This window comes from Aspergillus bombycis, assembly GCF_001792695.1.
Source record: "Aspergillus bombycis strain NRRL26010 chromosome Unknown contig00057, whole genome shotgun sequence".
NCBI classification, from domain to species: domain Eukaryota; kingdom Fungi; phylum Ascomycota; class Eurotiomycetes; order Eurotiales; family Aspergillaceae; genus Aspergillus; species Aspergillus bombycis.
In genome coordinates, this window is record NW_019170059.1 from 107,661 (window position 1) to 128,163 (window position 20,503).

The window sequence follows — 20,503 nt, forward strand, 5'->3', positions numbered from 1 at the left end:
GGGATGAAGGCTGCAAGGATGAAGAACTGGCGAGAGAGTCGACAGTTTCCTCCCTCGCGACTTTTTAAGTATCCCTGCTGGTCGATGCTGCTTCCGGAAGGCGTTTTTGCCCCGTGGCTCAATCCGGATTAGCAAGGGGGTTCCTCAACTGGATGGCACTATTCCCTTTTCATCCAGGCATGGCTGCTACGTACCTGGACTTGGAAGGGGCACAAAGAGACAGACAGCATCTTCCCTCTTGGTCGACTCCTTTCGGCCATGTCTCCGAAGCAGCTGCGACATTGGGGAGAGACATGAGATCGCAACGGTGGAAGTATCTCATTTCGTACCTCAATTTCCTCTACTTTTGACAAGTAAACCAGTCAAGGTCATCTGTGGCGGTTCTGCTTCGGTATCATAAACCCCATAGTGAGTGCTACGTACTATACCTACCGTTAGACACACTAAGTTATACTCATGACAGGGGCGACCAAAGACTCAAAGCACAGAAGGTGTACTACTTTCCTGCAGACACCCGCCCGCCGTAACTTCGGGCGAAGAAAGCGTGTAACCAAGGACAGTAGCACGTACGTCGCTACGAGTCGGGGTCACGGTATTAATACTTCCCTGGTCACTTAGAAGAGTTGGGGTATGACGAAAATAGATAGATATACATCACCAATCCTGGTACTCCAGCCAACGTAGTGTTACAACAGAATCCGACGGGATATCACAAACATCTGTCGGCTCAAGTCGAGCGCCGTTGCTTGACCGACTTATAGCCCGAACGGACGCCTTCTCGATTCTCAATATGACCTGCAAATAACGTCGGCAGCTTCAGACCTCTGAGCGTCTACCACCCAATTATCAAAGTGAATCTCATTGAAAGCGAGCATTTTTCAGCTGTCGATAGATCGCCAAGCCATGAGGTATTGTTTTACAGGAATGACACGTATTTACACCCTATGGGCTTCGTCCAAATGTCACACGCGGGGGTCAAAGCTAGGCTTGACTGGTCGGTGAAGATCGATACTTGAGTTCTGTGTAGTCTAATAGGGGGGAATGTGCCGCCGAGTTGCCTCGTATGCAAGATAGCAGGGCGCCTAACGATCAATCGCAGTCGAAACGTAAAAGGCGTCGCTGAAGGGGAGAAACCAGTCCGCAAGGGATTCCCAGCGATAGCGAAAAAAAAAAAAGAAAAAAGAGAGGAAGCCACTGTCTTGTAAGCAGTAGTATAGTATCATCATATAGAGCTACAGAGAAGGCCATGAGCAGATGATCCGCAGCCTTTAAATGGGGAAGAAAACTTGGAGGTCGCTTACCATTTCCGGGCATGCGCTAGGAGTGGTACTTCCCTACTCTATGACGCCGTTAAGAGGGCCCACATCTCGCTCAGTCCCCACAGTAGCTTGCAACAAGTCTCGACCAAAGCCATATCGACTTGCTGAGCGTGACGAGTCAATTAGCATGCCGTTTAGCGGTCATGTGGTTATCACCAATCCTGCTGACATCAGACTGACGGAATCCTATTGGATACAACTACAATACCTTTCGAAGAGCTCCAGGTCACCCAAAGGTTGACCTCTATAGTAGAACGGTATATAAGGGATGTCCATGTCGGGGGGATTGTCCACGTTTCATGCTTCACCGATATCCTTGGAAATGTCACGGCCGGCATGATCGGGCCGGTTGTTGATTTATTTAGAAACAAAAGTCGTGGCACGTGTGACCTGAACAACGAACACATACGCAGGAGGAAAACCAGCTTTCGAGTCCAGGGTTAGTTATTGTTCTACTTCACTGCTACACTGCATCGCCGATCCCCAATACCACTACTACTACTCACCCAACAACTAGGATAGACAGCCAAAGCAAACATGGTATGTACCTTTCCCTGCGAGACCCATCCCCCAGTGTATACAGCCCTCTCCTAGTGAATGCCAAAACCAAACTAAGATCTCCAGGCAAATGGTTTCTCCCCCCTAGCAATTCCAACCCCAGTGGGAGCCACTGCCAAATTCAACCTCCCTCTAGATATCCTCCTCCCACTCCTCCTCTTCCCAACCATCTTTCTAGCCCATCACATCCGAAAAGACTACCATGCCTACCTAGCTCTAGGCCCTGGAGGAGTACCCTCAACCCCAGCAGGGTACCTCCAGATCTGCATCCTGCGGCCCTTCGCCGTCCGAAACCCCCTGGCACCACCTTCCCTCCCATGCACTCTCCTCCCCCAAGAAGGCTATCTCAAAAGCCGCAATCTCCCAGACCGCACCGGGCCACGTCCTAAAGTAGTCGGCATCGTACCGCACCGACAAACGACCCAGAGGGCGAGTGCAGAAATGTACGCAGCGCTGACGAAGGAAATTCACGGCCTCGTCAATGCTCACCCCTCCGTACTTTACACAGGGACATCATGCTTCGAGAAGCATAGTACAGGAATCTTCTGTAGGCTTGGCCCGGCTGCGTTGTCACGTCAAGAGCAGCAGCAGCAACGGAAGCGACTCACCTGTAACGGGGAGGTCTGCCATGCGCATCCGATTGACGGGAGCTTGCATCTCACGCTACACCCGGTGGATGTGCGGCTTGTGCTGGAGAAAGGTTGGGGGGAAAGACACCCGATTGCTCGAGAGGATTGGTGGTGGTGGAGGCGCTCCGTGCCGTCCGGGTTTGTCCTGATCTATGCTCCGAGGACTGAAGAAGAGCGGAGATGTGTAGTGGAAATCATTCGCGCGGCGGCATGGTGGGTGCGAGGGGAAGCATTGTCTAGATATTTGCCAGAGTAACGTATGCTTATCTGGGGAGATGGAGCTATGAGAATGATTATAGCCAGGAACTTTCACGTGCAAGCGTTTGCTTTGTTTGTTTGAGCAGCATTGGCGGTGTAGATGAACAGACATCGGTCTTGTCGAGGTCGGTTGAAAGGGATCAGTACTAGATAGATGCAGTTGAAGGATAACAAGAGCCTACAGGCCACAAAATCTACATTTTCAGTTAAACAGATAAAATGCGCCGACATACATATGACGTCTGGAGCGTAAACCCGTTCTCCGTGATCATGAACATCAAGTCTTGACTGTAAGAGAACACAAGGAGACCAAAAAAGAAATGAAAGATATGAGGTTTCAGGGCACAAAAGGAGTATTTCGTTAGGATCGACGCCGGGATGAAAGAGAACAATAAAAGCTAAATAGCATAGAAGAATGAAGAGCCGTTAGAGAACATACAAGCACCACCAAGTAGCATATCCCATCCCTACGCGAGGTGTCTTTTCCGGTTCGGCCCCCATCCATCATCCCCAACTCCCAGTCACACATCCAGGTATTCTTCCGCTCATCGCATTATAACAATTTAATCACGGTTCGTTTTCCGCAAAGCATCGGCGAGCCACTCGAGACCCTCGTACAGACCGTCACCGGTGGTAGCGCAGGTAGATTGGATGTACTACACGTATAGACATTAGAAGTTGATCCAACTTGTGGGGGTCTAGGGGACCGAGGCAGACTTACCCAAGGACGACGAGTGAGACTTTGCAGACCAAGCTGCTGGGTGATCTCGGCGGGGCTCATGGCATTCTAGAGAGAAACAGTGTTAATATCCGCGCCCAACTAATGTCCAGTAGAATCAAAGTAATATCATACCGGCAAATCTTGCTTGTTAGCGAAAACAAGGAGAAGAGCATCACGGAGTTCATCCTCGTTCAACATGCGCTGCAACTCTTCCCGGGCCTCGACAATACGATCGCGATCGTTGCTATCGACGACGAAGATAATACCCTGAGTGTTTTGGAAGTAGTGTCTCCAGAGAGGACGGATCTTGTCCTGACCACCGACATCCCACACGGTAAACTGAATGTTCTTGTATTCGACAGTCTCGACGTTGAAACCTTCACGACGGGTGGCAGCATGTCAGCAATCCCATCCTACCATACACCCTGCGCGGCGACAAGGCACCAAGCCAACTGGTGGAGAACGGCCCCGGAGGAGAAGGGGAGGGTGACTGACCGATTGTGGGGATGGTGGTGACGATTTCACCCAACTTCAGCTTATACAGGATGGTGGTCTTTCCGGCTGCGTCAAGACCGACCATCAGAATTCGCATCTCCTTTCTGCCCCATAGGCGGTCGAACAACTTGGAGAAGGTGAGACCCATGATGGCGGTGGCGAAAAGGGATTCTCAAAGGTCTAGGAATAATGCGATGTTAGATGGAGTGAAACCAGTTACGCTGCAAGTGAAATAGATGTCGCTCGGTCGTCTGAGAATTAAACCAGAGGAAATCGGTAGAAATAGGGTTGAAAACTTGGAATCAGAAGACGGCAAATGGGGAGATGTGTTGAACGAGGGGCGTGATCACGTCTCGGAATGCACAGTGGCCAGACGGGCAAATAATCAGGGGGGAAGGCCACACAGGAACACCCAAGGCACAAGGGGGAAACAAAGAGATACAGGAAAATGAAAAAGGAGAGCCAAAAAAAAAAGTCAAGGGAGAGGAGAATAGGAATAGCTTACCAAGGGTATGAAGGTGAGTAAATGGTGAGAATCACAGACCGAGATATGGCGGGAAGGGAGAATCGAGTCAAACGGGTAGAGACGACGAAGACAAGTCCCAGACGCTGTTCGTTAGTGAGTTAGTATGGAGCACCCGACGGACCACTGTTTTTGTCCAAGTTGGAAATTTTGGGTGCCAAAGTGCCAGGTCGAGAAATTCAGCCGCCGGCGTAGCTTCCGTCACTAACGAAAACCCGACTAGAACCACAACAATCCTATTCTGTTAAGATTTATTACAAGTAGGACTGGAATATCAGATGAAGACAATAGGAGGGGGACTAGGGAAAAAAAAAAAGACTAGAAGAGAAGATAAATATCAATTTGTTAATATAATTAAAATCCCCAAAAATAAATATGATAATACATTAAGATCCTCTGTATATTATAAATTTCAATCATCAACTCTCATCTTATATAAATTACATGAATCTGATTGCCTAGACACTTGAGAATACCTCTGCCACGAAGAGGACACGGTGTTTCCCACTACTCGTAATCATCACCGTACCGTACCTTTGGTTTAGTCCCATTCACCTAAGGTTATCTCGTCTGATTTCTTCTCCCTTCCACTGCCACTTTATTCTTCCCCCCCTTTGCCCCCAAAAAAAAGAAGAGGTCCAGACACCACCCCGATTCCACTCGGTTTCCGGCCTTCTGATAGGTTCCCGACCAGTTTTGAGGTTTCCCCGTCCCAGTGGATCTCTTGTCGGTGGCTCTCTCGTGCTCTCTTGACAAAGAATTGCGTATCGCTGAATGATAATCCAGACCCCTCCCGCATATGGTAGGCAGTTTATCAAACCCACAAGGGACCACCGGGACTACTACGCGTCATGTTTCTCATCCTGAGAGAGAGAAGGCATGGAGGATAAGGGATGGTATTATTTCTATACCGCCGCATTACTTTATTTTCTATAGCGGCCGGTAATCTTTTCAGGTGCCGCCACTTTTGGTACATTTGACATGTGACCGCTCATTGTTCATGCTGGCACCGGATGTACCGAGTACATATTCCTGGAATGCTCGCGTACTACTAGTACTCCGTGCTGTATGCAGTCCAGTAGTGGTCAGGATCCGGACCGGGAAAACTTTCATCAGTGGTCAGTCCCACCGAGAATAGCTTATTAATCACTGCCCACTCATGATCTTAAAGATAAGCTTATTACGAGTGAAGTAGATATATGCTTTCTGATATATCACCTGGATATGCAATGCGTCTGAAATTCAACCTCGATCATAGTCGGCTTAAGTTCTTAGAAGCGTCTCAGTGTCGCATTCCTTTCCCTTGGCTTTTAGCATCTCCCACAACATCTTGATCTTACGTTGCAGGAATGCAGTCCTTCAGCTGCTGCTAGTGTGATATATCTTCATCTTCGAAGACAACACCTTGCTCTGACGGGACGTTTTTTGTCAACAATGAAGGACCAAGTAATTCTGTATAGCACAACAGGCCAATTAAGCTTTCTTACAAATTTTCTTATGGTCATGAAAAGTAACCAGGGAAAGTGGTGACAGGCACATCTTAATGGGAATACCACCACTACTGATGGCACCCAACTCGTGCATTTGAAATAAACAAATTTCACTGGCTTAAACCAAATAAAAGTCCCATACAAGCGATGACAAGAGGAGTCGTAGAGAACGTTCAATACTACAAGACACCTTGATCGCTCTCAACGCCAAATAGACGGAAAGGAAGAAGGAAAAAATCGGCGTCAAGCATACGTTAAAGGACTATAGAATATGTAAATTGGTGATTTCGGTTATAGTGATCATCTCAGATGTCCAACTTGACTCGGGAGTTATAATAAATGGCACTATAGGGCCAGCTCTAAATCTACACCATTCCCTTCCCTCTGCTGTTCACTAGATTTTTATTGAACTTGCTATTGGCTATACACCCCCCAGGAAATACCATTCATTACCCAGTTTAAACCGTCTGAAAGATGAAAGGGAGCCTAATACCACAGGAGCACCTTGTACATATGGCAAAGTAATTGACTCAACATGGTTGGATTATGGATTGGAATCGAAGCCCAGATAAACATCATTTTCGGGACGCTAGTTTATGCGAGTTACTGACAGGCCCCACTCGAGTGTGGGGTTCACAATCATTCCACAAAGTTGATACAGCGACGATGACAGATAGATAGTCTAGAGCTTGTACGAACATGCTCCAATCTTTCAGGGGAAGGTAATTGCTGAGGTCATTTCCTGTCTACTTCCGAGATTCCTTGTGGTTGGATCGAAGTAAGCTTAACTCATCTGGCTCCCCGTTGGCGGAGTATATCCTTCATCATATCGTTTCGTGCCATATCCAACGGAGTACTCCCTGTGTCCGAGGTTGCATTAATATCGGCACCATAATCAAGCAATAGCTGAACAATTTTCGCATGACCATTACCGACAGCCCAATGAAGCGCCGTCCATTGGAACAGAGTTCTCATGGACGGGTTTGCTCCCTGCTCTAACATTCGCTTCACATCATCGTAGTACCCACCAGCAGCAGCACTATAAAGAGGGAACTCCCCTCTAGCGTCCAGAAAATTTAGGCTTGACGCCTGCCCATTTGAGCAATGCGTCTGATGTGGAGGTTTTCTTGTATATGAACGTGTCGGGGTTATATCCCGGCAGAGTTCGTCACCATGACCGGCTGAAATCGACCGCTGCGTTTTTAAATCCCGAAACTTGCCAGCTGAATCCTGCTGTCCGGACTCGAACTGTTTCCGAAGATTCCTCATTTCCTCCACGCAACTCTTTTGGCTTCGACTAAGATCTTCTCGAAGCTGGTTGACGTCTTTTAGCGCAACTTGAAGCTGCTGGTAGAGGGTCGCCTTCTCATCCGCGGCCTTCTGCTGCACATCCTGCAGTTGTCGAGCGGAAGTCTCTTTCGAAGCCTGAAGCTCTATCTCCAGGCGTTCCATGCGCTTATCCTTCTCGTTGATTATGCTAAGCAGTTCTTCAACGGTCGGCACCGGCATCGCATCATCATCAACCGAGTCCTCAACAAGCCCTGCATCCACAAATCCGCTAACACTATCCCAGATGATATCTCGATAGCTCTGCCCATCACTCGAGTCCAAAACTCGACATATAGAAGCAATAGAACCATACACCGCATTTAGCTTAGCCTCCGTACGAACACCCTCCTCCTGCGTCCGCAGAAGATCCCAGAACGTCGTCGCAAAGAGATATGATCCGCAGAAGCAGACCGAAGCAACCCCTGAAAGACAGACAGATTCTCGCTTGCATTCTGCGTCACGTTCGTATCCGTTATATCATGTAGATACACGATCCCATCAACGGCATAATCTGTTCGTCCGGACTTCCGCTTTACGGCGCTGTTGATGCCCTCCACCAGCTCGGCGACGGGGATCTCTGACGTCGGGGTATCAAGCAGCCATAGATCTCTGTCGTTGACTTGGCCTTTGAAGATACGGGTTGACAAAAGATCACCTTTGTTTCTGGGATTGCGGGAGTCCGGGATAATGCCTGTTACCTGCTCGATGAAGACATCTCGCTCTGGTCCTCCCAGGCCCAGCAAGGCGATGACGGTGGGCTTTGGTTGCTTTGTTGGTCTAAAGCGTGGCCTGGCGTTTGCTGTCAGTTTGGCGTTTCCTATTTTTAGTGCGGGGAACCTCAACATTTTTCTCTTGGGTTGGTGATGGGTTTATGCCCAATCCAGCAACCAACGATGGATACTACAAACAAGAACGGAGATGTTCGAAAGAGAAAACAACAAGTACTAGATTAATCGTCTAGTAAGCTCTGTGAAGAAATTTAACAGATTGTGAAGGTCGCACGACACATATATCGTCATGACTCCTGTGTTAGCTCATCTGTAGGCTGCTGATGTGGCAAGAGCTACACCAATCTTTATATATAACTGGCCCACTATGGTTTTCTTCCTGTACAGACAATGACACCAACATATTGCGTTGCTTGAATAGTCAAAACTATCGAGGAGTCCATATCGAGCAGAATTTTCGTAGCCCCTCTCCTTGATAGTTCCTATTTATTTTTCGTTTCTTGTTGCCGGCCCTTTGCGGATTGCCGCTCTATATCTAGATGGAAAAGAGATTGGAGTAAAATGAAAGATCCCAATAGTTTGACGCTAGTATGCGTTCCATGGTGCTACCCAGCGCCGTCTTCTCATTTGCATCTCTGCATCAATTTTGTTATAGCATATCCTTAAATTCAACATGGAATACACCTACCGTGATAACTGAACAAAAGATAATGACAAAAAAGAAGTAATAATAGTTTTTAACGATTACAATGCCTTGGTTCATCCAAACACAGAAACATAGATAGACGTCTTAGGCCATGCAGAGATTTGGGCATGCTCGTCATGCTCAAGCGAAGCTTTAGCTCCTCAGCTCTTATCCAAAACAAAAAGTGGGAATGACCTTGTTTAGTCATGTAGCGACCAACTAATGAGGATTTGGATAGTCCTATTCCTCCTTTCGATTTGATATTTTGTGCTTAGAAGATCGGACAAAGGTACGGGATAGTGATTGATAGATAGTTTTGCCCTCCACGGTGTCGCTAAGGTAGCCGAACAGTGTGAGTAGCACGATGGACAAAAACATAATGACGCCGAAGCTGACCCAGTATTGGTTAACTGTATACACCCCCTTGACGTTCTTGAGCTCGGTCGAAAAGTACCCGGTCATCAAGCTGACGGGTAAAAACAGGATTGTCACTTTAGCCAGCAGAATTGTGATTCTCGTGAGCTTTTCGACAGCCTGCGAGTCCTTCAGCGCAATAAGATTAAAGTTCTGTTAGGCATTAGTACTTGTCTTAAGAGAATGAAAAACCAGAATACCCATACAAGGAATGTGAGAGATTCTTTCTCCGTCAAGCAGGTCTCAATCTCAGACAAGCAGTAGAGCTTGATACGATCTAGCAGTCTTTCAAAACGGGCCACAGCAGGCGAACTCAGCTGTACACCAACAGAGGTGTCTACATTGCTTGAAACACTCCAACTACTCTGCAGGGTCGGCTGTCGAAGGTCCACCACCTCACTTTCTCCGAACATAGGCCCGATGGGCAGCGGAGGACGGTTCGACTTCGCTTCGTCTCGAAGATGGCGCTGTCTTTGAAGAATCCGCATCATGATAAGCTCGTAACTCTGATAAAGCCGCTTCAAGACGGCTAATCTCCTGCCTAACCAGTGTAGCTCATTGACTAGTCCAACCACAGGCTTGCCGAGCATCTCTTCCCTCTATCAAAATGTCAGAGTCCCTGAATAATGCCCAGCCGTGGATGATTCTGAATCTCTTACCAGTCGATCAAGAAGAACCCCGTATTGATGCTCTCGTTTTGCAACAAGTGCGTAACTGGAAACCCAATCGTCGAATATATAGTAGAATAGTAAACTAGGGCCATCCTCTTGCTTTATACTAGCCTGATCTGGGCCACCGCCGTGAGCAGGTCGTACGCGAATGGTCACTAATGAATCACTCTCCGACTGGGCCGAGTGCCGCTTAGAGACACCGGAAAAGATAAGTTGTACATTTCGGCGAACTATACCGAGTACCGACTTCAGCTCCCTCTCCGACGGCCTAGAAAGTCCAGGGTACGGATTCTCTTGCATGGAAATAACAGTGCCTTCGGCGATTAACATTGTACCAGAAAGCGATCAGAGGCAACAATCATACCGTCGTCGCATAGGATCAACCAAGACCATAGTCGTCTCCCATCAGGTAGGCCCTGTCCGTTGGGAAATTCAACGTTCGGCACTACGTACAACGAGTTGTAACCAATGCATGTATCTAAACAGCATGTCAGCAAACGCAATGTCATCAAGTTCAGTAAGGGATGTATACATCTCGGACCGTAGTCTACGGAGCAGAAATGCCAGATTTGATTCGTCACATGCGCAAAGGTAATGCCTCTGAATGATGCAGCCGCTTGTATCTCAGCAGGATCTGATAAATCCTTCAGTTCTTGAGCTTCTTCAAGGTCATTCTTACGGGAAACACGAGGCAATCGGTCGTCGTTCTTCTCGTGAACCCCATTTGCTAAAGGATTCGTGGATTGGCCCGGGCGAACCACCGGGTCAGTGCACATCATCCCCTGTAAACGCTCGGAGATGCCGTAGTGGCTCGTTATTGTCTGGGAGATGTCAGTCTAGTGTGAGCTCAGTGAAGCAAAGCTCGACAAACTTTGACCAAATCTTTCTGCTGCTCTGGCGACCAGATGTTACTAAGACCATGGTAAGTACACTTTAGAGACTCGCCAAGTTTGGTGTATATCTCACATCCATCTGGTCCCAAAGAACCTTGGCTTCTAGAGGTCAGTTAGAATGAGCTCATTTACAATCAACATTATTGCTTCTAGTCACATACGGCGCTGCGCACTAGTGTCGCAATATCTTCCTCTTCCAGATCAACTGCACACCACGCATCGTCGTTTCCAAAATCTAGCACAAAGTTTCGGGTCTGTGCATCTTTTAGATAGCCCAGATAAGCACGGAATTGGGCTTCATCGTCAATGTCGTGGAATTTCCCTTGGAGATTCAAGTTGCTCTTGAAGCTAGAGTAGTATTTCTTGGGGGTCTGGAGGCTGTGTGATGAAGGAAACCCAGACATGTTTCCTTAGCCTTAGCGAATACGAGCTGGCGATGACTAGTGCTTGGTTGACAAGATGGTATGCGACTGGAAGATTAAGGATATAGGAAAGAGCTAATAATTGAGAAGAGCGAACGGGAAGGAAGGGGGAAACGAAGTATAAACGCTTCTGAGGAGGTTGCCGCGCAGGTAGTCCATGCTGCAGATACTCAGCCTCGTGCTGGAGCCGGGCGAATGACCGCGGTCATTCGTAGGCTGCCGTCCCTTAGCACTAGCAATCTCTAGCCGCCGATGTTGTCACAAACACAGCTGACACGACCACGCACTTCGATGATGTTGTTCCTTTTCCACTCAGTCAATAACAAGCTTCTAAACGTTCGAATGTGAGAACTTTGTTCCATTTATACTTTCACGGGGATTCTTGACCCTCTGTTTTGTACTGAAGCATAGTATACGTGAACAAATCCATGGACCTCTGCGGTACCCGCTGGATAAGCCTTACCATATCAGGTTAGTCAGGATCCCTCTATTACGGGGATTAAGTGTGGATCCCTTGTTTTAAGGCACCACATCCACCTCATTCAGCTGAGAATGCATGATCCAAATCAGGTAAGAGTGTGTTACCGTTGATATCTCATAACCGGCTGCTTCATAGAATCGTGAGCCTGTCTCCCTTCATGATTTAAAAGTCAATAAAAGTCCTCTGCCGTAGAACTCGACTATTGTATACTGTGACACTTTAAATATCTTCGATCCGTTAGGGATGAACAAGCATGGTCAGCACAACGAAACATGTGAAGACCATGCGCGCGGTTATATCATGCAAGAAACCCACTCTTCACTGCCTAACATTGTGCATTGGCTCTGACCGCTGGATAGTGCAGCTGCAAGTGGCCTTGCAACCAATGCCAAGCACAGAGGTTATCCCATCTTTGTAAATTTGTATAAAAAAGCAAATCACGGACAACGAGACGGCCATTAAGTGTCTCAAGGTCTGAGTGGGGCATATCCATTACCAAAGGCCTCCCAACTGATATAGTTCTAGGGAATCCAACGCCGCCGAAAGGAACAATGTAGATGTAAAGCAAGACCCTATGAGTGGCTCTATCATTCCTGTGGCAAATGGTCAGGATCTTCGTGTCTTGGGGTACCTTTCAGATAGCTTTGGTGCCCTAGAAGAAAGCACTAGTAATGACGCAAGCCACTGCCTGATGAACCATTTATCTTCCAACAACCTAATCTGACAGGATGGGATTCTCATGTTATCTTACCGACACCAAATGGAACTACATCCGCCGAGATGGAGGATGCCTTCCGGCTTATCCCCCCGAAACCTTACACAGGTGGCTGGGTAAGGTAAAGGCGCAGCCGCTGACAGCTGAATTTACATGTCTATTGTTACGTGTCTGTGCATGTTCTGCTCTTCTCCTCTTTCTAGAGGAGCGACAGAAATTAGAATCCGAACTAGGAGATAATATTCAAAGCCTTTCGGAGCGTTATCACCATGCTGCTAAGCGACTAAGCAGCACTATATCTCCAGGGAAAGGGGGCCTAGCACAGGTGCAGCAACTATTCCTCACGGCCTACTGGTTCAAGACCGAAGCTCTGTTCGTTGAGTCATGGCATGCTCTTAGCTCTGCCATCCATGAAGTCCAAGAAATAGGTAATAAAGACTGCTTTTGTATGATCATGATCTTTGCAATCACTAGCTAACCTTCCACACTTTCTATTTAGGCTTGCATAAAGATTCTGCGAAGCTGTCTTTTACTGAGTTCGAACGTGGGATGAGGAGACGTATGTGGTGCATATTGTACGCTTGGGACTGGTAAGTTGGAATCTTATGGCTTCCTTGCAGAAGAATGTTTGGCTCATTTGGAAAGGCAAATCTCGCACCTGTTGTCCCGTCCCATCATTATCAATAACAATTGCTCTGTTGAGCTCCCCAATCTGCGTCTGGAAAGCCCCGACTCCGAAATCGAACTGCCGTCCCCAATAACATACATGGCCTTACAGTGTCAGTTGGGCCGAATGATATCAAAAATACCCGGCATGATGGATTAAAGTCTACCACCCATACAATCTGTGTCGGTTCAAGGAGAAGTTGAAAGGTGGTTTGTTTCGCTGCCGTCTGCCTTCGGGCTCATAGACCCTGACACGCGCTGGGATAAAAGCCACAAATACATGGTTATGCAGCGCTATCAGCTGCATGCTGTAGGCTATATGGTAAAGCTAAAGCCACTAAAGCAATGCCTCGTACAAAATCTTGACCAAGACACTTCCAGTGTCCAGAAAGGTCTTCAGTAGTTTGCCATTGATTATGCGCTCAAGCTAATGGATGCATCTCATCGATTGCTGGGATGCATGCTTCTAATGAACGCCAAATTCTATTTCGCGCCGTTTTTGATTTTTGATACGGCATCCTTGCTATGCTCAGCTATAATCCACGATCGTACTCGATGCTTTCCTCGGCGAGAATCAATCATTCAAGCACTTGGCGTATCTGTCAACATGCTAAGGCTGGTGCGTATCACAAAAACGGGCGATATATGCTACTCAATCCTAACCAAGCTTATTGACGGGCTTCCGATTTCTTCTATAGAAAGGATGTCCATGAATTACAAATACTCTAAAGATGACGGAGAACCTTATACGACCCCAGACAGTCAATATGGGTTGGCATTGTTACGTGATGCTGGCCAGTCTCTTACAAATGACACACATCCGGACACAGGTAGTATTGAGAGTAGTGTAGTAGTTCTGCCGCTGGAGCCTGCATCCTCAGAGGCAGACGGGATAGCTGATAGAGCTAACATAGACCTGGGAACCCTCAACCAGATCTGGGATTGGGGAAACCTTGACCTCGACTTTTTTTTGACCCACAGCATTCCTAAGGTTCTAATCTTCCAAGATTTTTTGAAATATAGATATATTCCTATGAGAGCTGAGGCTGTTACAATTGTGTATACACATGATAATGACATAAATTACGCATTGAAGAATACCTGACGGTCTTTGAAACGCTGCCAGTTTAATAAGGCTGTGATTCTTAGGGCAAGGCTAGTCCTAGTGCGGTTAGTACCATCCACACCCACAAGCGGAGACGCGATTTTCTTTGCGGCGGGCGGCGGCGCCTTTTTTACTTTCGTTCTTTGCACGATATTCAGCGCAGAGCCACACCATAAGGATTTGATTCTTTTGGAAGACTGTCGCCATCATGTCTAAGATCACAGTCGGTATGTGTTGGAATTTTACTATGATCTAGATCACAGGCTTTCAGTAACTAACCCATTCTCCTTCTGTTACAGCCGGAGTGCGCCAGAATATCCAGCAGCTGCTGGAATACTCTCAGAATGAGAAGAAGAGAAACTTCCTCGAGACCGTCGAGCTTCAGATCGGTCTGAAGAACTACGACCCCCAGCGTGACAAGCGTTTCTCTGGCACCATCAAGCTGCCTTCCGTTCCTCGCCCCAACATGACCATCTGGTACGTGCCGTCCCGGTTGCATCGCCATTTCGATAAAAACTTGAGGAAAACGATGCTGGATGGAGTAGAATGAGCGAGACGAGCTGACAAGCGACGGATTATAGTATTCTTGGTGACCAGCACGATCTCGACCGTGCTAAGCACCACGGTATTGATGCCATGTCCACTGAGGATCTTAAGAAGCTTAACAAGAACAAGAAGCTCATCAAGAAGCTTGCCCGCAAGTACGATGCCTTCCTTGCTTCCGATGGTCTCATCAAGCAGATCCCCCGTCTCTTGGGTCCCGGTCTTTCCAAGGGTATGTTCAGCATCTAGCGTTGCGCCCGGTGAGATGTGCATTATGCTAACAGTTTCCACAGCTGGTAAATTCCCTACCCCCATCTCTCACGCCGAGGACATGGCCAACAAGGTCACCGATGTCAAGTCCACCATCAAGTTCCAGCTTAAGAAGGTTCTCTGTCTCGGTGTTGCCGTTGGCAACGTTGGCATGTCTGAGGATGAGCTGATTGCCAACGTCATGTTGGCCATCAACTACCTTGTCTCCCTCCTCAAGAAGGGCTGGCAGAACGTTGGTAGCCTTGTCCTCAAGGCTTCCATGTCTCCTCCCAAGCGTCTCTACTAAGTTATTGGCGCTCTCTGGTCACGCTGGGGGTTTTTTTTTAGGAGATTAGAAGTGGGATTGTATATGCCATAGTTTCGGAAATGTGACTCACAACTTTGTCCCTAACTCGTTGTTTGTGTCTACTGTAGAAGTAATTCTGGTGTTGGATATACGTAACGTAGTGTGTAAGTCTTTCGTAGTTGCATTAGCCATGCTAAACGGTAATCTATCTATAAATACAAAGCAGATCGATCATCTACGCCCGTGGGATGCTCATTGCATACCAGGCATCAAGTCCGTCTTGTCTAGAATCATTCCTCTCATGCCAATAAACTCCCGTAGGTTTTCCCACTCATCTCCCTCTTCCTCGCCACGCATGTAGATATCCTTAAACCCCCACTGAAGTGCGACTCTGTCCAAAGCCGCTCGTTCCTCTTCCCGAAGCCAACGATGCCGCAATGGGACACCAGGCAACCATGTTACCCGCTCCATTTGATCATTGGCTGTGGTGATAGCCAGGATACCCACTGATGATACACCTCCCACGTATGCAAGACTCGCAGCGAACGCAATGCCTGTAGCCGTGCCAGGATCCATGGTATTCTGGAGGGTCGCAGCCCAGGATGCAATGGCATAGCAAGCAGCCGGTGCAGCAGCCAACCCACCGAGAGGCACAGCCGCTTTCTTAAAGACCTTTGCGCGGGAGAATGCGGGAGCGCAAAACGTACTATCAATGATCGCGAGAACGAGAGACAGGTTCCGCTGCTCGATAGCGACATCTAGAGCCATGTTGGCGAGTTCGGTGGGGATAGCACTGTTAATGTCTTTGGGGTTCGCCTTGTGGAATTTAACAGGGGAGCTATTCTCCTCCGGGACCGGCTTATGTGCATATAGATGAAAGATCTCCGGAAAGTGCTCGGCACGCTTGAGTAAACACTGAACCTTAGTGTAGCAGGCCAGTGCCTCCGGGGAAATAAACACCTTTTCATCCGTCAGAAGCTCGTAGGTGATCTCGGAGAGAGCACTGGCTAGTCGCGGGTCCGCAATTTTCGGTGATTTGGCGCGTTTTCTCGCAGCACTCTTTTCTTCTAGGTCAAGCAGGTTGGATATCTCATTATCTCCTTTCTTTGTTGTGTCTTGCTCGTGGTGTGCAAGAGCTTCTGCGATCTCTTCACATCTCTGAAGGAGTCCCACAATTGCCTCGTTGGAGGGCACAGAATCCAATTGTCGGAGCTCGGCTGAATCGTGTGTGATCCGTCGCAAGGCATCTTCTAGATCTCGGGGAGTAGTTGTCTCGGGCTTGTTCGATGCAAATCTAGAGGGTATGATTTGTGTAGCAGTCCAATGGTCTTTCAAGCTCTTCCTGGCCTTCCATAGCCTCACGTCTCTGTTCGAGATAGTTGGTCTCGTTGATGCAAAAGATCGCGTGAACTGGGTTCGTGGCCGGGATGCCGGGGATGCGGAGGAACGGCAGAATTGACATATCAGGGGTTGAGGCCTTGAGGCTCTTTGACCCCTTAACGCAATGCCTCTCATGGTGAGCAGTAAAAGTACTTTTGGCGTTGTTTTCCAGGTCGTTGAGTACGGATACGAGGACCAGCAATATGCCATTTGCGACACAAGGCGGAGTCTTACTGCCGCTGCAGCACCGCCACTAACTCCGGACGGACTCTCCACTATTGGGCAACTTAACTGATCCCATTCGCTTTGCTCCATCAGGCTACATTGTCTTCTCTCCATTCCAACGGACGTCATCTTTCTCCCTGAAAGAAACGTCAAATGATCCCCTCGATTCCAGCGGATTGATCCCTTGCGATCGCTTTTCCCCCGTGATTGCTGACTTCGCCTCTTTCTCTCTCAACCTTCGAACTTATCCTCTACCTTTTCTATCAACAAAATGCCTCCTCCACCACCACCACCGCCGCCGCCGCCGCCGCCCGGTGGCATGGGAGGACCCCCTCCCCCTCCTCCTCCAGGAGCTCTCCCGAGTAGGCCATCAGGCGCAGAGGCGAAAGGCCGGGTAAGCTGATGTGTTTGAAATAATGCCTGACACATAAACTAATCTATTTGGTAGGGTGCCCTTCTCTCGGATATCCATAAAGGCACACGACTTAAGAAAGCTGTAACCAATGACAGATCAGCGCCTCAGATTGCCGGGGGAGGCGCGAAATCATCTGGTCCTCCGATCGCAGGTGCACCGCCCGTTCCAACCATGCCGAAACCCCCGGGTTCGGCACCACCGGTACCCGGGCAAGCAGTGAACAGACTACGAAGTGATAGCGGAGCTGGTTCAGGGGGGGACAATAGTGCGGCTTTACCGGCAGCTCCACAGCTGGGAGGTCTCTTTGCCGGAGGTATGCCCAAGCTACGCAGCCGAGGAGGAGTTGATACTGGAGCCAATCGAGATTCGCCATATCGATCTGAATCACAAGGCTCGTCGGCACCGAAACCTCCAGTGTCGCCTGCTCCGAAGCCTCCAGGAGCTCGTCCTCCTCCGCTGCCTTCTTCAGAGTCTCCTCCCGCCCCTCCTGTTAACGCATTGGTTGCTGGTCTAAAGAAGCCTCCCCCAAGGCCTGCCTCGCGGCCATCATCTACTGCCTCAAATGCATCGGCCAGGTCGGCTCCAGATGTTCCGCCACCTCGCGCACCACCAGCGTTGCCAGGTTCAGCAAAACCACCTCCACCACCACCCGTGTCCTCTAGGAAACCATCAACGCCAGCTCCCCCTCCTCCTGCACCCCCTTCTACAAGTCCAGCTGCACCACCTCCACCTCCACCTACAGCCCGACCACCGCCCCCAGCGCCTGCGCGATCTACCCCTCCTCCTCCACCACCACCGCCTCCTGCAGCCTCGGCACCGCAACCACCTAACGGAACCGCTGCTGCATCAATAGCTGTCCAAGCTGCGAGGAACGCTTTCGGGCACAGTCAGCAGACACCGTCAGCCCCGCCTCCGCCCCCACCCGCTTCATCCGCGCCTTCAGCGCCGCCTCCACCTCCTCCGAGTGCTCCCCCAAGTGCCCCTCCAAGTACCCCTCCGAGCCAGCCACCATCCCGCCCATTATCCCACGAGCCTCCAGCTAGTCACATCCCGGATCGATCCACATTAGATCCGAGCGCTTATACCCTGAGCAACGGCGGGCCGTCATCAGGGTCGAGCCCTCTAAGTTCAGCAGCGCACGGGGTGATCCGTGTAGAAGATGTTCGGTTCAAGTTCCAGAGCGAAGGTTTATTCCCCAAGCCTCGGCCTTTTGTCGGAGGCCCCAGACGATACCGTGCTGGACGAGGCAGCAGCGTGCCATTGGATTTGAGCGCATTGAGTGGCTAGGTTATTGTTTCAGATAACAAAGAAACTTGGGGCTTATCCAACTGCTTTGTGTCTTCAAGTTACACCTTGTCATCGGGATAGTCAATAGGCAATTCAACGAAAGCTTCTTCTTTTGACTTAGACTCTTATTTCATGTACAATTAGATACGTACATTTCAATCAATGGACGTTTTATTATTATTATTTTCTTGTCTTTGTTTCCAATGCTTTCCAGGTAAAGAATAGATATGAGATTTCGACGTCATTCGAGCTATTGAATGTTTCCCGTAAAGATAGAGGGTCGTGGGTTGTCACGTGATAGGCTAATCGTATCGAAGTGTCTGGACGGAGGAGAAAGATCAAACTCATTGTTGCGACCACTGCTGTGCTGGTTCACCATACTTTGCCAAATCGTCTCGGATAGCATGTCATCTTGATCTACTTTAAATGGGCTTCTAACCGCAAAATTCAACGAGGCCGGAGAGCAGCAGCCCGAATTCCCTACACGCGTCCACCACTGGTTCTGCACAGTAACGTTGGCGATAGAGTGCTACAATTCGATAGACTTCAACCCCCCCCCCCGAAACTAATTGGAGTCAAACACTTCCTTGACTCCCGACTACGTTCTATCGGCTTCCCTTTTCCGGCGGTCTCGGGTCGTGAACGATAGCTCCAGCAAGCTCTCATCACCTTTCTAGAGCTCCAGTCCGGTTCGGACGTATTTGCGCACGAGTACGCACGCCGTTCCCACCCGTTTACCTCAGGCAATCCTATAGCGCACCATCATGTCTCTCCACTCATATATTAATAGTAAGTTATCCAGTGACCGGTGGGTCCCAACATTATGCAAGACCGTGCTAACGCCCAGCTCCGTAATAGAAAAAGTCCTGGTTCTGACTGTTGACGGGCGGACTCTTCTGGGGACGCTCCTTTCCACGGATCAGTTGACTAACCTGGTTCTCCTGGATACCATCGAACGAATCATTCGCACCCCCGATGACCCCGAGCCGAGTTCTCAGATCGAGCACGGCCTGTACCTGATCCGAGGCGATAACGTGGTAGTATGCGGCGAAGTGGATGAGAAGATCGACGGCGAGATCGACTGGGCCAAGGTTAAAGGCGAGGTGGTCAAGGGTACCAAGAACGCATGAGCCCTGATTTTGTACCGGTTACGATGCGAACTTTCTTGCCCAAGGACGAACCACCTCCCTTTTGCATGAGAGTGACGTTAGATGATCGAAACGTGGCATGGTGGTTAGGTTGGACTAGACCTTTTGTGATAGATCTTATTTCTTTTTATTATTTCTTCGTGGCTGAGGGTGCAACAGTCCATCAAAGCCTCAGGTACAGTGCGCTTCTTGCGCACCGTGTCACGCGGAGGGGTACCGCTATGGTCATTATCCGTGGCGGTGATACAGATTGGGATTGATATCGTGGCGTATTCTGCGACCATGGTGGGGCTCAGACTGGGCGGCAGCTTTTTTTTTTTTTATTAAAAAAAAAAATGCGATCTTAGGTCAAAAATACTGGCGCTACGGCTCCTGAGGTTTTACTTGGTGACATCAGGAGAAAAAGGGGCAGGGGGCGAAAAGGAAGAGGGAGGGAGAGAGACAGACACACACACAGAGAGAGAGAGAGGAAAGCAGATGGGATAGAAACAAGGGAGAGAGCAAGTACATTGTTTTCAGGATGATCCGTCCTCGACAACGGAGTCCACAGGCAAGAATCCCAGGGAGTGGACGATGATGAATCATGGATCTCAACAATGTATATCTATGTCTGTGAATTGCAATGTCCGCACGTTGATTGGGGCGAGTGGAACTCAATCTGATATCCCATGCAGGGAATGTACACAGTAGTCGACCTCCTCCCTGATGAATGACATGAATATGCGTTCGATTGACCGATTGAGCGTCGTTGTCGTGTTTAGGGCTTGGCGAGAATTTCGGGAGTCGCGCAGTCTCTCGTTCCGGGCGTCCTGCGTAGTAGGCAGCCAGATACTCCCACTAACGCTGG

At 49.0% G+C, this 20,503-nt stretch overlaps 7 protein-coding genes across 7 annotated transcripts; 4 read left to right on the forward strand and 3 right to left on the reverse strand.

Moving 5' to 3' along the window:
• Positions 1–1,861: 1,861 nt before the first annotated feature.
• ABOM_007236 (uncharacterized protein) lies at positions 1,862–2,762 on the forward strand (the record flags this gene model as incomplete). The annotated part of the gene is made up of 2 exons (XM_022534365.1): positions 1,862–1,894; positions 1,944–2,762. The coding sequence occupies 2 exons, from the start codon at positions 1,862–1,864 to the stop codon at positions 2,760–2,762; spliced, it is 852 nt and encodes a 283-aa protein (XP_022388036.1).
• A 565-nt stretch (positions 2,763–3,327) lies between these two features.
• Positions 3,328–4,128, reverse strand: arfA (putative ADP-ribosylation factor; the record flags this gene model as incomplete). Its single annotated transcript, XM_022534366.1, has 4 exons — positions 3,328–3,420; positions 3,486–3,551; positions 3,618–3,862; positions 3,939–4,128. 4 exons carry the CDS (start codon positions 4,126–4,128, stop codon positions 3,328–3,330), a joined length of 594 nt encoding a protein of 197 aa, XP_022388035.1.
• A 4,847-nt stretch (positions 4,129–8,975) lies between these two features.
• On the reverse strand, positions 8,976–11,117 carry ABOM_007238 (uncharacterized protein; the record flags this gene model as incomplete). The annotated part of the gene is made up of 8 exons (XM_022534367.1): positions 8,976–9,302; positions 9,356–9,748; positions 9,809–10,134; positions 10,185–10,298; positions 10,353–10,641; positions 10,692–10,731; positions 10,787–10,815; positions 10,875–11,117. 8 exons carry the CDS (start codon positions 11,115–11,117, stop codon positions 8,976–8,978), a joined length of 1,761 nt encoding a protein of 586 aa, XP_022388042.1.
• A 3,193-nt stretch (positions 11,118–14,310) lies between these two features.
• Positions 14,311–15,201, forward strand: ABOM_007239 (60S ribosomal protein uL1; the record flags this gene model as incomplete). Its single annotated transcript, XM_022534368.1, has 4 exons — positions 14,311–14,329; positions 14,402–14,579; positions 14,684–14,877; positions 14,939–15,201. The coding sequence occupies 4 exons, from the start codon at positions 14,311–14,313 to the stop codon at positions 15,199–15,201; spliced, it is 654 nt and encodes a 217-aa protein (XP_022388041.1).
• A 252-nt stretch (positions 15,202–15,453) lies between these two features.
• ABOM_007240 (uncharacterized protein) lies at positions 15,454–16,716 on the reverse strand (the record flags this gene model as incomplete). The annotated part of the gene is made up of 1 exon (XM_022534369.1): positions 15,454–16,716. The coding sequence occupies one exon, from the start codon at positions 16,714–16,716 to the stop codon at positions 15,454–15,456; it is 1,263 nt and encodes a 420-aa protein (XP_022388016.1).
• A 361-nt stretch (positions 16,717–17,077) lies between these two features.
• On the forward strand, positions 17,078–18,508 carry ABOM_007241 (putative proline-rich, actin-associated protein Vrp1; the record flags this gene model as incomplete). The annotated part of the gene is made up of 2 exons (XM_022534370.1): positions 17,078–17,200; positions 17,255–18,508. The coding sequence occupies 2 exons, from the start codon at positions 17,078–17,080 to the stop codon at positions 18,506–18,508; spliced, it is 1,377 nt and encodes a 458-aa protein (XP_022388017.1).
• Positions 18,509–19,272: 764 nt separating this feature from the next.
• On the forward strand, positions 19,273–19,638 carry ABOM_007242 (U6 snRNA-associated Sm-like protein LSm8; the record flags this gene model as incomplete). Its single annotated transcript, XM_022534371.1, has 2 exons — positions 19,273–19,297; positions 19,367–19,638. 2 exons carry the CDS (start codon positions 19,273–19,275, stop codon positions 19,636–19,638), a joined length of 297 nt encoding a protein of 98 aa, XP_022388018.1.
• Positions 19,639–20,503: the final 865 nt, after the last annotated feature.